Here is a 12,966-nt window from a genome sequence, read left to right on the forward strand (position 1 = left end):
AAAATCAGGATCTGCTACATTAGCTGAATATGAATCTTTCGCTTTGCGTTGTCCGTACGATCCTGCTGTTTCATGATGCATGGAGAGGTCGGTATGCATATGTTAGAGGCAACGAAGAAAATAAGCTTTCTGCACCGAAAGCGTATATGATAGCTTTGCTTACATGCTGGTGTGCAATGAAGTGCGAGCCGATGCAGAGTTGTCTCGTTCTCTTTTGTGTCGTGATTTGCAGCACATAACAACAATAGAATACCGCTGGGGGAAATGTTTCCTGAAAGATCATATTTGAACGAACGAAAGCGATTTTGACGTAGGACTACGTCTTTCATTTCTATACCGGGGTGTAAAATCAAAGTTTCGAAAACGAAAGCGTTACGCCGGAGACCGAGATTTTGAGCGTTAATAACTCCTAAACAACTGAACGAAATGGTATGATAAACACTTCATTCGAAAGATAAAATGTCTACGCGTTATATACTTGTTACTTTTTGATCCAAAAACTTGTTTCAATAGTCTTAAAATTGCTTTCAAAACAGGCTATTGAACCACCAATCGGTATATAAGCGAGCGGCGCTCGGAAATCCACTCAGTTCTAATTGAACAGCGATTGGAGCATGTTGTCGCTGTTGCGGTGAAGCTCTTTATTTATCATGAAAGCGCGGATGAACGGTGTCACCAAGAGCCTGTTTGTGCACCCTAGGCCAGAAGGGAATCTATCAGGAGGAGAGTGATGCCACAAACAGTTCCCTGGGAAGACATCGCTACACACACATACACGCGCGGCTATTAACAGGTGGTTATCGAGTTGGCATTAACCACTGGTGGGCTTCCAGTATCGAGGAAAATGTGGAAATATCTAATCGTTACTGAAAATAATCTGCCAGTTCCTCTGGGAATTTTCAAAATATATTCATGTGAAAGAGTTTAATTGAATGTTTTCTATCCATGTAACACTGTGACCAAATACATTTGGTTTTGTGGTTTTTCAATCAATCGCAATTAACAGGATAGCTTCAGAAGATTATTCTTCCCCATCAGTAGGATATTTCCGTATCCAATATTGTATGCGCCCGATTATTCGATTATTGCTCAGTCGCCGAAAGTTCCGAGCTCAGAGAGTTCATTCCCCTCTAGTTTGCCTTCCAAATTGCCATCGTAAACCACACCTTCTCTCGATTCAATCACACACAAAAAGCATACTTAAGCGATATTCTGGTGGTGAGACACATTCATTTTTCGTGAGGACATCGACAAGACAACATCGTTGCCTAACGTGCTGGAGGAGGTGGACGGCGAAGGATCGACACATATACGCGCAGAATTCTTTCCGTTTGGATGCCATTCAGCATCGAGAAAGTTCCGGAAAGATCTAATCATTGCTGGGAAATAATCTGCCAGTTCCTCTGGGAATTTAAAAATACATTCATGTGAAAGAGTTTATTTGAATGTTTTCTATTCATGTAACACTGTGACCAAATATTTTTCAATCAAGTACAATTAACAGGTGGTTATCGAGTTAGTATTAACCACTGGTGGGCTTCCAGTATCGAGGAAAATGTGGAAATATCTAATCGTTACTGAAAATAATCTGCCAGTTCCTCTGGGAATTTAAAATTACATTCATGTGAAAGAGTTTATTTTAATGTTTTCTATCCATAATATATCCATATAATACATTTGGGTTTGTGATTTGTCAATCATATACAGTTAGCAGGTTAGCTTCTGAAGATTATTCTTCAGAACAAGGTTTTTCGTATCCTATATTGGATGCATAAAACCTTGTGCCTCCAACGTAACGCTCTCGTTTTCGAAGTCTCCCAAATATTCATTTATTCATTCATTCAGAATGGATTTAGATTCAACATCAAACAAATGATCTCTAAATCAACGATAGTCCTACGTCACCCTTGCGGTTATACCATAGATATAACCCACTTCCTGTTTTTTCAATGAGTGAATCATTTGGCAAACACTGTCATCCACGATAATGCGCGGCCCCATTCTGCTCGCGTAACTCAAGAGCAATTGAAAAAAAATCGAATGGACTGTGTACGAGCATCCTCCTTACTCCCCAGACCTCGCCCCTAGCGACTATCACTATCATCGCCGGGAATGAAACAGGCGTTCGGCGGTTAACGGTCAACGGTCAATTGTTGAACAGAATGTGGTTCCGGATTTTACCACGTTATCTCATCTAACCCGTTTAAAGGATGCAAGGATACAAAGGATAAAACAGTTTTTTCAGGACTTCCATGTGATGTATAACAAGAGAAAAAATATATAGATTTTGAAGAATGAAAAAACTCAATTCAAATGCAATTACTACACAGTCACAGCCCAGACCCATCAACTTTTATTTTCAGGTAATTTTGAGAACAATTACAACCATGATAAGATGTCGAGTACCGCTGCAATCGATCGGCGACGTGGTGCCAGATTAACACAACTTTAGTTAGATCATTGGAAAATGACACAATATCGGCACAGTTGGTGACTTTGTTTCATGGGTAGGTACTGGTACAAAAATGTATAGTGGGACGAAATTTCATCGTAGGATATATTCGCCTAAATACAGACTTTTGCCATAATTTTATAGCATGGAGAGAAATGTGGCGAGATCGCAGCACTACAGTCAGTGATATCAAGAAACATTATTAACCTTCCTATACTCGCGCATAAGTCTAACAGGCCGAGAATAAATGAGGTGGCGAAATTACATGACTATTAAAACTGAATGAAGTAAAAGAAAAAATATTTTCTGGAGTTTTTTCACTCAATTATATCTTTTTCTTTGAATAAATACCAATAACGCCTAAAACTACACAATAGCAATATCACAGAGACGCACACAGTCCAGAGTATACATATTACGATTTTTCGCGGGGGTATAGCAGTGTTAAAGAACAATTCATCACGAATAAGTCAACCAAGACATCCCCTCCTGAATCAACTGGACGAAACAATCAATACAGGGCGGACTCGATTATATACAGTTTCTTTTTACTGTATATAATCAAATCCTGTATATAATCGAGTCAAAAAAAATGTTTTCATTCGTATATTTCCATATATTTTTCGTTTTTTTGAATATAAAAGAGGAATTTGATTTTGATTCATCCCCTTAAAGTGAGAAAACACCTTTCTCACATGAAAAAATAAATAAATTTATCCAGATCCTCTCAGAAGGTGATAGACGATCATATTTGATGAAAACAAAATCTTCTACGCATATGTTCGAATTTCAACAATGACAGAGTTTTGGAATTTTTTGACGTGGGACTACGTCTAACCGGAGTATATGGGGGGTAAAATAAAAACCTAAACACAGAACATGCAGGAAAAAATGAAAGATTCCGAATGCTTATAACTCGAACATTTCTTGCTGGATCGGAAAGATGTTTGCATCAATTGATAGGGAATATTTCTACGTTTCTATCGCAATTAATACAATGTTATTTTTCATTAGATAATCAATTGAATAACTGTAAAATGTTAAGCGTTATCTAAATGCCCTAACTGCCTCATTTTGATTGGCCCGATCTACGGTTTCCCTAACACAGCCATCAAAACTAAGTAGCCTTGGGGAAATCGGCATTGTAAATACATGAAAGTATGGTGACTTTTGTTCTCACCGAAATGAGTTCCCTAACACAGACTTCAAAACCAAGCAGCGTTGGAGAGATCGGCATTGCAAATACATGAAAGTCGGAGGTATTTTTGTTTCGACTGAAATGTGTTTCCCTAACAAAGACTTGAAATACATGGAGCTTAAGGAAATTGGCATTACAAATACATGCAAATCGGGGGCATTTTTGTTCAGACTGAAATCTATTTCCCTAACACAGACTTCAAATCCATGGAGCGTGGAGAAATCGGCATTGCAAATACATGAAAGTCGGGGGTATTTTTGTTCCGGCTGAAATGTGTTTCCCCAACATAGAACCAAGGTGTTTGAGGAAATTGGCATTGCAAATACGTGCAAGTTGGGGGACTTTTTGTTCCGGCTGAAATGTGTTTCCCCAACATAGAACCAAGGTGTTTGAGGAAATTGGCATTGCAAATACGTGCAAGTTGGGGGACTTTTTGTTCCGACTGGAATGTGTTTGCCTAACACAGACTTCAAAACCAAGATGTCTGGGGAAATCGGCTCAACAAATAAATGCAAACTGCGGGTACTTTTGCACTCGCTTGCCTTTGTGCAAGTGCCTGAAGTTCATCAAATCAAGCAAATTCGCGATTCGAGAAATACGTAAAATAAAATAATCGTTTGATAATTCTTCCGTTCACATATTTTTTCCTAGGCATCATACCAAACGTAAAAGGACTGTCATTAAATTTACTTGTAACGAAGAACATAACCTATCACAATGCATGAATTGACCTTATATGGAATTATACAATATTTTTACTCACAAAGCATATATTGATTTCAATTGAATTCGGGAATTGTTTCATTCTATTAAAAATTCAATCAATACAAACGAATGATTGCCACACTAAGGTAGTCCCACGTCAACCTTGCGGTTATGTCATAGATATAACCACCCATTTTTTTTGTTTCGGACTCTGTTGCCTCAAACTGGCTCTACATTAAAAAGTACGCTACGGAAGACGATTCTGATGCTTTCATTTGATAGATGAGAAAATTTAGTACAGGATATAGTAGTGGAACATCTAAATTAGTGGATTATAATAACATTTTGGAAGTGAAAAACTTAAAAGTTAATAATTTTTTATGAGTTATTATTAATTTTATCCTGAAAATTTATATCAAGCTAGATTGTTTATATCAATTAAATTGAAGCTCTTTAACCGCTCTACAATTTGTTCTTCGACACCCAACTTCTATCTTTCTTAATTTGGCTGCAATATCGATATAAGCAATTCCTGGTGAAAATTCAAGCAAAATCTTCAAAAATCACTATTTTTACCCCACTGTGCATTTAATAGCCACTTAAACTTCACCTTAACGTTGAAAAGATACATTTGTTCTTGAAATAAGTCATATTTGAAATAGAAAAAAAATTAAAACTGTATATAATCGAGTCCGAAATTGTATATAATCGAATTACATATAAACGAGTCTGTATATAATCGAGTCCGATCTATAATATTAAATTGCGTCGAGGAAAGGCTATGTTTCGTTGGTATTTTACAGGTATTTGCGGTAAACATGAATAGAATTTAACTGTATATAGTTATCCTTTCAAGAAATATAACGCATTATTTTTTCGACCATGCTTCCAATAATCGCAACAATTCAATTGTTGAACGCGTTAGTTTTAATTAAAATAATCTTCAAAATAAGTCATAGGAAATATGTCACTTGATATAGTGTAAATCTCTATCCACCGCTGTGCCTCGTTTTCCTGGTAGTATTTAAATTAATAACTCACTGATCGTGCGTTAATTTTGGGATCAAAATTACGTCTGCGCCCTGAATCATCCGCCGTTTCACCGGACTTGATACGCTGTGATTTTTCTTTTTTCCCAACAAATAAGGCAAAATTAAAAGGACATTTTCTGACGACATTAGGGCCATTAAAATGCCTCAAATCGGAACGTTTCCTGAATTAAGCACGCAGTTGAGTCGCTTTAAAATTGATGTAAAAAGAGTTTTGAAGCTGGAGGAAACTATACTCCAGGAAAAATAAGATGAACGGAATTTCTAAATGATGTAGCTTCGTGAAAACTCAACGCCCGATATTTTAGTCCACTACAACATATACACACACCAAGATGAAGAGATGTTTGCAAAATATTTCAGAACTGAAAACAGAAGCTATAAAATAATGGGCATTCCGTCTCCATGCGTTAAATTTTCACGAAATTACCTAAAAAAAATTCAAACTAGCACTCTGTTGCTCTATTTTTTTGTGGAATATTTTTGAATAAAAAATGTTAACTAATTTCAAAATAGCTATGTTAGCTATTAATATGTGTTTCTACACTTAAATGAATTTAGTAATATGTAAAACGATTTGCATACAAAGTTGAAACTCACTACTATCATCGTACTCTTATCTAAACAATTTGTCTGTATTCACCCAATATTATAAACGAAATGAACTAATCTACTTCTGGTCATCTATCGTGTTTATCCGATGTTTCCTCCTGCCTGCTCAACATAATATGCAAGATTTAACTTGGCATTCCGAAACATGATTTGCAGTACCAAACCAAAATTTATGTTCGTTACAATCCAATTAAAACGGAATTGAACTAGTTATAGACATAACATAACAACGAAAACAGAAAATAATAAATTGGGTAAAAAATCATTATTTTAGTAAATCACAGTTTTTTCAATAAAACCTTGAAAAAAACAGTGACCAAAAAATTGGAAGCGCAATGTGAGTCACAGATCTATTAATTCACGTCTGACATCAGGGTTGGATGAAAAGTAAAGAACACATGCTAAAAGAGGGTGTGAGAACAGTTATCAATTTCGAACCAAAAGTATATTGAAATACGTTTCTCAAACTCCACTGTCATGTATTACTTTTCGATGCAGTTCAATTAACGCTAATAAAGTTCTCCCAACATGATTTTTTTTTTATTCAGTTTGTCTTTAAAAAATCTTTTAATCCTTTTTTTCAATTCGAAACTAGATGGCTGCTTATCCATAAGATATCTCTTGATTTGAGAAAACAAATTAAAAATCATAGGGAGCAGGATTGAATCGAACAGAAACACATTTTTTGTCTTAAAATTTGTTATAGAATAGTTTATTGATGTTAAAAAATAAATGGCTGCTTGGTGTTTCAAGTACTCTATGAAGATTTACACTCTGGAAAAAAAACGATACACAATCAATAAGAAAAACAAATACTATATACCTCAACACTCACTATCCGATTCGTCCCATCCGATGGGGGCGCCCAATCGTTTGTTCTCCTCCACCAGCCATGTGTAGAGCTCCTGGAAATACTCCAGCAGCGCTTCGGCACTCATCCATTTCTTCCCGGTAAGCGCTTCCATCGCCTCTGGCCAAGGCCTCGAAGAGCCCATCGCCAGCATTCGTTTGATTGCGTTTCCTGCCGCTGCACTTTGGTAGATGTCACAGTTGTTCAGCGTCTTCTCCGGATCACCCTTGACATACTCTCCGGCTAGCATGCAAGCCGAACGGTGGAATTGGAACTGGACGATGTACGATACGACGTAGCGTAGATATTCAACATCAGCGGATATGTGGTACTTGGCGGCGGCATCGAAATCCTTTTCGGAGCGAACGACCGGTGGCTCAATACCCGAATACTTTGTGCGCATTTCCCAGAACTTGCAGTTGTACTCTGCCGGGTGGATATCACCGCGGAAAACTCCCCAACGGTACTTGTCGATCGTGTATGCGAACGGTAGGAAAACTAATTTGGCGAGTCCAGCGCGATAGAACTGGTTAATCTTAGCCTCGTCATCCATCACGAAATCCTTCAGCAAACCAACACGCTCAAGATGCTTTGGTGTGGACACGGACAACGACAGTACATCTCCAACTGCCTCATGGAAACCAGGATTAGCACCCTCACGGTAGACACTGGGCTGATGTTGGTACTGAAGGAAGTATTGAACATGGCCGAGTTCATGGTGAACGGTGAAGAAGTCTTCCATGGTCACACGAGTACACTGCTTGATACGAACGTCGTCCTTTTTGTAAAAGTCCCACGCACTGGCGTGACAAACCAACTCACGTCCATCGGTTGGCTTTTCCAGGATACTTTTCTCCCAGAAAGTTCTAAATAAAAGTAAAATGCATGAAAACAATTCTCACTCGTCAAAAGTCAATATCTTACTGTGGCAATTTGGTCATGTTGAGAGAAACGAAAAATTCGTCTCCCATCTGGAACATCTTGGTTGGATTGTAGCCTTGCTTCACCATCTCTTCGGTCACATCCAGCAGGCGGCTGTTCGGGAAAGGAGTGGTGATATCTGCAACATTATCCCATGTCTGAACCCACTGCACAGGCAAGTGCAAAGCAATAAATGATACAAGAAAAATTACGTCATCATTCGGTCACCATTTGCGGAGAGCAACAAATGGGGAAAGAGAGCAGTGTTGCTAGTAAAACTATGCGGTCTATATGAATATACACATTTCGAGGGATAGAGGCGTTAAAAATGGAAAATACAATCTGACTACCCTTCCCTTAGCCTCTATCGAGCTAAATAATCATATAGTTTGCACTCTCTGAGACTTCAAAATCAGGATCTGCTACATTAGCTGAATATGAATCTTTCGCTTTGCGTTGTCCGTACGATCCTGCTGTTTCATGATGCATGGAGAGGTCGGTATGCATATGTTAGAGGCAACGAAGAAAATAAGCTTTCTGCACCGAAAGCGTATATGATAGCTTTGCTTACATGCTGGTGTGCAATGAAGTGCGAGCCGATGCAGAGTTGTCTCGTTCTCTTTTGTGTCGTGATTTGCAGCACATAACAACAATAGAATACCGCTGGGGGAAATGTTTCCTGAAAGATCATATTTGAACGAACGAAAGCGATTTTGACGTAGGACTACGTCTTTCATTTCTATACCGGGGTGTAAAATCAAAGTTTCGAAAACGAAAGCGTTACGCCGGAGACCGAGATTTTGAGCGTTAATAACTCCTAAACAACTGAACGAAATGGTATGATAAACACTTCATTCGAAAGATAAAATGTCTACGCGTTATATACTTGTTACTTTTTGATCCAAAAACTTGTTTCAATAGTCTTAAAATTGCTTTCAAAACAGGCTATTGAACCACCAATCGGTATATAAGCGAGCGGCGCTCGGAAATCCACTCAGTTCTAATTGAACAGCGATTGGAGCATGTTGTCGCTGTTGCGGTGAAGCTCTTTATTTATCATGAAAGCGCGGATGAACGGTGTCACCAAGAGCCTGTTTGTGCACCCTAGGCCAGAAGGGAATCTATCAGGAGGAGAGTGATGCCACAAACAGTTCCCTGGGAAGACATCGCTACACACACATACACGCGCGGCTATTAACAGGTGGTTATCGAGTTGGCATTAACCACTGGTGGGCTTCCAGTATCGAGGAAAATGTGGAAATATCTAATCGTTACTGAAAATAATCTGCCAGTTCCTCTGGGAATTTTCAAAATATATTCATGTGAAAGAGTTTAATTGAATGTTTTCTATCCATGTAACACTGTGACCAAATACATTTGGTTTTGTGGTTTTTCAATCAATCGCAATTAACAGGATAGCTTCAGAAGATTATTCTTCCCCATCAGTAGGATATTTCCGTATCCAATATTGTATGCGCCCGATTATTCGATTATTGCTCAGTCGCCGAAAGTTCCGAGCTCAGAGAGTTCATTCCCCTCTAGTTTGCCTTCCAAATTGCCATCGTAAACCACACCTTCTCTCGATTCAATCACACACAAAAAGCATACTTAAGCGATATTCTGGTGGTGAGACACATTCATTTTTCGTGAGGACATCGACAAGACAACATCGTTGCCTAACGTGCTGGAGGAGGTGGACGGCGAAGGATCGACACATATACGCGCAGAATTCTTTCCGTTTGGATGCCATTCAGCATCGAGAAAGTTCCGGAAAGATCTAATCATTGCTGGGAAATAATCTGCCAGTTCCTCTGGGAATTTAAAAATACATTCATGTGAAAGAGTTTATTTGAATGTTTTCTATTCATGTAACACTGTGACCAAATATTTTTCAATCAAGTACAATTAACAGGTGGTTATCGAGTTAGTATTAACCACTGGTGGGCTTCCAGTATCGAGGAAAATGTGGAAATATCTAATCGTTACTGAAAATAATCTGCCAGTTCCTCTGGGAATTTAAAATTACATTCATGTGAAAGAGTTTATTTTAATGTTTTCTATCCATAAAATATCCATATAATACATTTGGGTTTGTGATTTGTCAATCATATACAGTTAGCAGGTTAGCTTCTGAAGATTATTCTTCAGAACAAGGTTTTTCGTATCCTATATTGGATGCATAAAACCTTGTGCCTCCAACGTAACGCTCTCGTTTTCGAAGTCTCCCAAATATTCATTTATTCATTCATTCAGAATGGATTTAGATTCAACATCAAACAAATGATCTCTAAATCAACGATAGTCCTACGTCACCCTTGCGGTTATACCATAGATATAACCCACTTCCTGTTTTTTCAATGAGTGAATCATTTGGCAAACACTGTCATCCACGATAATGCGCGGCCCCATTCTGCTCGCGTAACTCAAGAGCAATTGAAAAAAAATCGAATGGACTGTGTACGAGCATCCTCCTTACTCCCCAGACCTCGCCCCTAGCGACTATCACTATCATCGCCGGGAATGAAACAGGCGTTCGGCGGTTAACGGTCAACGGTCAATTGTTGAACAGAATGTGGTTCCGGATTTTACCACGTTATCTCATCTAACCCGTTTAAAGGATGCAAGGATACAAAGGATAAAACAGTTTTTTCAGGACTTCCATGTGATGTATAACAAGAGAAAAAATATATAGATTTTGAAGAATGAAAAAACTCAATTCAAATGCAATTACTACACAGTCACAGCCCAGACCCATCAACTTTTATTTTCAGGTAATTTTGAGAACAATTACAACCATGATAAGATGTCGAGTACCGCTGCAATCGATCGGCGACGTGGTGCCAGATTAACACAACTTTAGTTAGATCATTGGAAAATGACACAATATCGGCACAGTTGGTGACTTTGTTTCATGGGTAGGTACTGGTACAAAAATGTATAGTGGGACGAAATTTCATCGTAGGATATATTCGCCTAAATACAGACTTTTGCCATAATTTTATAGCATGGAGAGAAATGTGGCGAGATCGCAGCACTACAGTCAGTGATATCAAGAAACATTATTAACCTTCCTATACTCGCGCATAAGTCTAACAGGCCGAGAATAAATGAGGTGGCGAAATTACATGACTATTAAAACTGAATGAAGTAAAAGAAAAAATATTTTCTGGAGTTTTTTCACTCAATTATATCTTTTTCTTTGAATAAATACCAATAACGCCTAAAACTACACAATAGCAATATCACAGAGACGCACACAGTCCAGAGTATACATATTACGATTTTTCGCGGGGGTATAGCAGTGTTAAAGAACAATTCATCACGAATAAGTCAACCAAGACATCCCCTCCTGAATCAACTGGACGAAACAATCAATACAGGGCGGACTCGATTATATACAGTTTCTTTTTACTGTATATAATCAAATCCTGTATATAATCGAATCAAAAAAAATGTTTTCATTCGTATATTTCCATATATTTTTCGTTTTTTTGAATATAAAAGAGGAATTTGATTTTGATTCATCCCCTTAAAGTGAGAAAACACCTTTCTCACATGAAAAAATAAATAAATTTATCCAGATCCTCTCAGAAGGTGATAGACGATCATATTTGATGAAAACAAAATCTTCTACGCATATGTTCGAATTTCAACAATGACAGAGTTTTGGAATTTTTTGACGTGGGACTACGTCTAACCGGAGTATATGGGGGGTAAAATAAAAACCTAAACACAGAACATGCAGGAAAAAATGAAAGATTCCGAATGCTTATAACTCGAACATTTCTTGCTGGATCGGAAAGATGTTTGCATCAATTGATAGGGAATATTTCTACGTTTCTATCGCAATTAATACAATGTTATTTTTCATTAGATAATCAATTGAATAACTGTAAAATGTTAAGCGTTATCTAAATGCCCTAACTGCCTCATTTTGATTGGCCCGATCTACGGTTTCCCTAACACAGCCATCAAAACTAAGTAGCCTTGGGGAAATCGGCATTGTAAATACATGAAAGTATGGTGACTTTTGTTCTCACCGAAATGAGTTCCCTAACACAGACTTCAAAACCAAGCAGCGTTGGAGAGATCGGCATTGCAAATACATGAAAGTCGGAGGTATTTTTGTTTCGACTGAAATGTGTTTCCCTAACAAAGACTTGAAATACATGGAGCTTAAGGAAATTGGCATTACAAATACATGCAAATCGGGGGCATTTTTGTTCAGACTGAAATCTATTTCCCTAACACAGACTTCAAATCCATGGAGCGTGGAGAAATCGGCATTGCAAATACATGAAAGTCGGGGGTATTTTTGTTCCGGCTGAAATGTGTTTCCCCAACATAGAACCAAGGTGTTTGAGGAAATTGGCATTGCAAATACGTGCAAGTTGGGGGACTTTTTGTTCCGACTGGAATGTGTTTGCCTAACACAGACTTCAAAACCAAGATGTCTGGGGAAATCGGCTCAACAAATAAATGCAAACTGCGGGTACTTTTGCACTCGCTTGCCTTTGTGCAAGTGCCTGAAGTTCATCAAATCAAGCAAATTCGCGATTCGAGAAATACGTAAAATAAAATAATCGTTTGATAATTCTTCCGTTCACATATTTTTTCCTAGGCATCATACCAAACGTAAAAGGACTGTCATCAAATTTACTTGTAACGAAGAACATAACCTATCACAATGCATGAATTGACCTTATATGGAATTATACAATATTTTTACTCACAAAGCATATATTGATTTCAATTGAATTCGGGAATTGTTTCATTCTATTAAAAATTCAATCAATACAAACGAATGATTGCCACACTAAGGTAGTCCCACGTCAACCTTGCGGTTATGTCATAGATATAACCACCCATTTTTTTTGTTTCGGACTCTGTTGCCTCAAACTGGCTCTACATTAAAAAGTACGCTACGGAAGACGATTCTGATGCTTTCATTTGATAGATGAGAAAATTTAGTACAGGATATAGTAGTGGAACATCTAAATTAGTGGATTATAATAACATTTTGGAAGTGAAAAACTTAAAAGTTAATAATTTTTTATGAGTTATTATTAATTTTATCCTGAAAATTTATATCAAGCTAGATTGTTTATATCAATTAAATTGAAGCTCTTTAACCGCTCTACAATTTGTTCTTCGACACCCAACTTCTATCTTTCTTAAT

General features: G+C 37.7%; 1 protein-coding gene across 1 annotated transcript; it reads right to left on the bottom strand.

Moving 5' to 3' along the window:
* Positions 1–6,697: 6,697 nt before the first annotated feature.
* Positions 6,698–7,949, bottom strand: LOC129776543 (angiotensin-converting enzyme-like). Its single transcript, XM_055782252.1, has 3 exons — positions 7,791–7,949; positions 6,852–7,732; positions 6,698–6,790 (listed from the first exon to the last, which is right to left on the bottom strand). Exons 1-3 carry the CDS (start codon positions 7,874–7,876, stop codon positions 6,774–6,776), a joined length of 984 nt encoding a protein of 327 aa, XP_055638227.1. The 5' UTR covers positions 7,877–7,949; the 3' UTR covers positions 6,698–6,773.
* Between the last annotated feature and the right edge of the window lie 5,017 nt (positions 7,950–12,966).

The sequence above is a fragment of the Toxorhynchites rutilus genome, chromosome 3 (genome assembly GCF_029784135.1).
Source record: "Toxorhynchites rutilus septentrionalis strain SRP chromosome 3, ASM2978413v1, whole genome shotgun sequence".
In the NCBI taxonomy this organism is placed as follows: domain Eukaryota; kingdom Metazoa; phylum Arthropoda; class Insecta; order Diptera; family Culicidae; genus Toxorhynchites; species Toxorhynchites rutilus.

Coding starts and splice junctions, on each gene's coding strand:
- LOC129776543 (XM_055782252.1), bottom strand. CDS start 7,876: ATGGTGAAGCAAGGCTACAATCCAACCAAGATGTTCCAGATGGGAGAC. Junction 7,733..7,790: donor AACATGACCAAATTGCCACA/GTAAGATATTGA, acceptor ACTTTTATTTAG/AACTTTCTGGGAGAAAAGTA.